At 38.5% G+C, this 3748-nt stretch overlaps 1 protein-coding gene across 1 annotated transcript in view; it reads left to right on the plus strand.

The window, feature by feature from the left end:
* Positions 1–1848, plus strand: part of LOC105619407 (probable serine/threonine-protein kinase DDB_G0267686) — a 104412-nt gene extending 102564 nt beyond the window's left edge. Inside the window, exon 6 of the mRNA XM_012200927.1 lies at positions 1525–1848. Coding sequence (XP_012056317.1) covers positions 1525–1848 — 324 coding nt within the window. The remainder of the gene's footprint in view (positions 1–1524) is intronic.
* Positions 1849–3748: the final 1900 nt, after the last annotated feature.

A 3748-nucleotide genomic window follows, 5' to 3' on the forward strand; every position in this document is an offset into this window, starting at 1 on the left:
AGAGAGAGAGAGAGAAGAGACCTGAATGCCCAACGGCATGAATGCACGGCCTCGATCTCCACGTCGATCCCGATCCCCTCCTTCGGCGAGGGAACCCGGCATGCGCGAAGAAGGAGACCGGTCTGCCGTTGCGTGTGTGACTCGCATTACGGCGCTGAATATTTCATTCATAAGCGGGCCGAGCAATTACCGTATTCCACGAACGTGTGGTGCGCGCAAGGGACGTCTGCGATCGCGCTTACATACACGCGTGTTGCATCCCGCGGTCGTTGCAGCTGCAATTACGCGAGGCGTGGCCCCCAGCGTGGTGAATGAAACGCATCCGCGCTCCTGCTTTTTTCCTTTTCTTTTTTCTTTCTTTGTCCTTTTCCGTTTTACGTCCGTCTTCGGGCTTCGCGTCTTCCTTCGTTCTTTCTTCCTCTTTTACCAAGATTTCCTCTCAATAGGCGAAACAATCCTGATTTTTTATACATCGACGGAAATAGCGGCTTGCCTTTTCGTTGATCGTGTCTCGCGTGAGATGAATTTACGGGACAGCGAGGAGATCGCAGCTGCCGCGCGAGGACGATCTTCGGCCGCGATTCGAGCCGGTCGGAGGTTGGCGCGACGCGGACGGTACATGCGTACGTGTCCCGTTCCGCACGTGAAGGTACGCATTGGGGAATATACAAAAGAGTAGCATTAAGCGTGATTTACATTTAAGGGCGATTTTTATTCGCTAGAAGAACATCTAGTGACGTCATAGTGAATTTGCTACTAAAAACTTCTTCTAGACGTGGGTTTGTTCTTATAGCGCATATTATATTAGTCGCGGCGAATACCGCTTTCGACGCTTGTCGCTGACTTATCGCTAGTTTCTTGCTGCTCCTCCAGAACGAATTTTTAAGTCATCAGCGTGAAGAGACAAATTTTTCCGAAATTTTGCCTCGGTCACTCAGACCATAAGCATCAGAGAATAATCATGTCATCGAATGACATATTTTGAACTGCTGTTGTGCTTTGTGACTATTTGCTTGATTACTTCAAAATTTTAATCACTAGCGAATAAAAATCAAGCGTGTAAAAGAAGCTTCATAAGCGAATTCGCTTATGAAGATGAATTAAGAAGCTTGCTTCAAGCGAATAGCAGCAGAATCGAAAAAATTCACTGGCGAATTATTGACGTGACTAGACGCGACTTCTAGCGAATAAAAGTCGCCCCGTGTAAATTACACTTTAACGAACGAACGTTACTCTTCTATATATTCGCACAAAGTTTTAAATTCCAATAATATCTAGCATCACCGCTGACTTTTTGCACATTCAGGAATGTAGATTCAAGCACATCATTGACAAAAAAATTAACATTTACATAGTTAAACTTTAATGTATGTAAGACTATATCGCTATTTATAACACAAATCATCAGGAAACAAATTTTTTTAATTTTCAACTCTGCCCTCTTAGAATAATTTTGAAGACCAATGAAAATTCTTTGTCTTAAGGTATACCGCTAATAACATGCTGCTACATTTCTGTTTGCAGAATTTCCGAGAACACCGTATAGACGGCGCAGCACTACCGCTACTTTCAGAAAGCCACCTGACAGGCACGATGGGTATGAAACTCGGTCCAGCCTTGAAGCTGCGTGTGATGTTGGCTAGAAAACTCGGTGCCTGCACGGTATGCTTGCACTGTGCCCACTGTCACCAAACGCCGCTACCGGCGTTAAGTGCAGCCGCGGCTGCAGCGGTAACGCAACAGCAACAACAGCAGCAGCAGCAGCAGCAGCAGCAGCAGCAGCAGCAGCAGCAGCAGCAGCAACAACAGCAAACGCCGGGTCGGCGACCTAGTAGCACTGGGAACTGACAAACAATGGCGGAGACTCCTCCATTAGGGTCTGAGACAGCAGCAGTCGGCGTGACTCCGACGTCGTCGTCTCCGGACCCGAACCGGGCTCTCAGGATAGAACGACGTATATCTCGCCCGGTACGCAAACCAGAAGTCGTCTTCAAAAAGCCTATCAAACAGTGACTCGCAAATGACGTGTTCAATCAAAGAAGACGATTTTATATATATCAGGAACCATGGAGACTCCGCCTGTCAATAATTAAGTACCCGGAAAAATTTTTAGAGATAGAACATAGACCGAGAGTTTTAATCGAGACTGGATTGAAGGATATAAAAAAGAAAGAGTGAGAAGGGGGTTGGTGTAGCCTGTATAGCATGTAGCATGTAAAGTGCTGAATGCTTGAGAATAAAAATATTTTTGAGCGTTCGTCGATCAGGATAAGCTAAAGCCTAAACTGTAGAGACCTGAAGAACTGTTGTTCAGCGAAACTATAAGCTTCGACTGTAATGACGGATTACATAGAACTTAGACGCAGCAGGAAGATATGTTAATTAATTGCGTATGATAAAACTGAAAATAGAAGAATTGAGAATTCAGCTTTGTATGGTCTTCGATTATTGAACGAGTAATATTTAGATAGAAAAACAGAGAAATATTTTTGAAAATTCTATATATATATATATATATACATAGTAACGATAGAGTGAAACCATTGAATAGTTACAATTACGAGGAAAGATGGTCGAAGAAAGAAAGTTTAGCTGAATCACATGTATATACATCGTTGCAAGAATAGATCTACGTAAGATAATTAAAGAATTAATAAATATATAGTAACGATGCCTGAACTTGAATGTATTTATTTACTGAAACTTATATTTCGTTAAATCTATTGGTTAAAGATTCAATTTTAATGGAATAATTTGGTTAAAGATTTTATTTTTTTGGACCTATAGAACTGTGTAAAATTTCAAAAGAACCACAATCGACGGATACAAAATTATAAATATTTATTTTTTTTATATTTAAATATGAAAAATATTGAGAAATTATATTTATATAAATAAAAATACGACGGCATAGATCTACGTGAAGATTTATAAAAATAGGTAATTTTAAAACTTGTGATCTCTATCATGGATTCAATATGTACTTAAATAATATATTTTACACTGTGAAAAATAGAAAATTAAGAATGCATATTTTGATATATTTTGTTCGCATTGTATAACGTAATATTTTTTATCATGCGATGATAAATATATATCGGGGATACATTTTTGTTTAAATTATTTCTGTTTAAATATTTTATTAAGTTAAAATTTCTGTGACCCAAATCCTACAAATAAACATATTTCTACATTACATTTTATTGTTTTTGTATAATTGTGTTTGGAAACTTCTCTGGACAGTAAATTTATTAAATGTATCAATACTCTCAGAATTATATCGGTCATTACAACGGAGTTAATTTTATTTTATTATTTTTGGAGTTCTTCTTTCGGGAGGTGAAATAACTAATAGATAGTAAATCAAACGAGTGCCTATCTTCGTAAAGTCTTCCAAGACGTTGTCGAATGACCGATCGGATTAATTTCCGATTCGCGATGGAACATACTATTTTTGATTACTTGAGATCATCTTGATCGACTTTCTGAATGGCCGAACTCGTACCTCTGTACATCATACGAAAAATCGATAAAATAAAAAAATACTAACTCGATGTTGAAAAGAGGAAAAAAAATAAAGAGAGGAGATATGTGAAATGTACGCATTTATGTGTACATATGTCGGAACGATTAAATGCGAGTATGTGAAGCGGATGTAAGTATAGATATACAATATATGTGTGTGTGTGTGTGTGTATATATATATATATGTGTATATATATATATATATATATATATATATATATAT

This window comes from Atta cephalotes (assembly GCF_000143395.1).
Source record: "Atta cephalotes unplaced genomic scaffold scaffold00021, whole genome shotgun sequence".
In the NCBI taxonomy this organism is placed as follows: domain Eukaryota; kingdom Metazoa; phylum Arthropoda; class Insecta; order Hymenoptera; family Formicidae; genus Atta; species Atta cephalotes.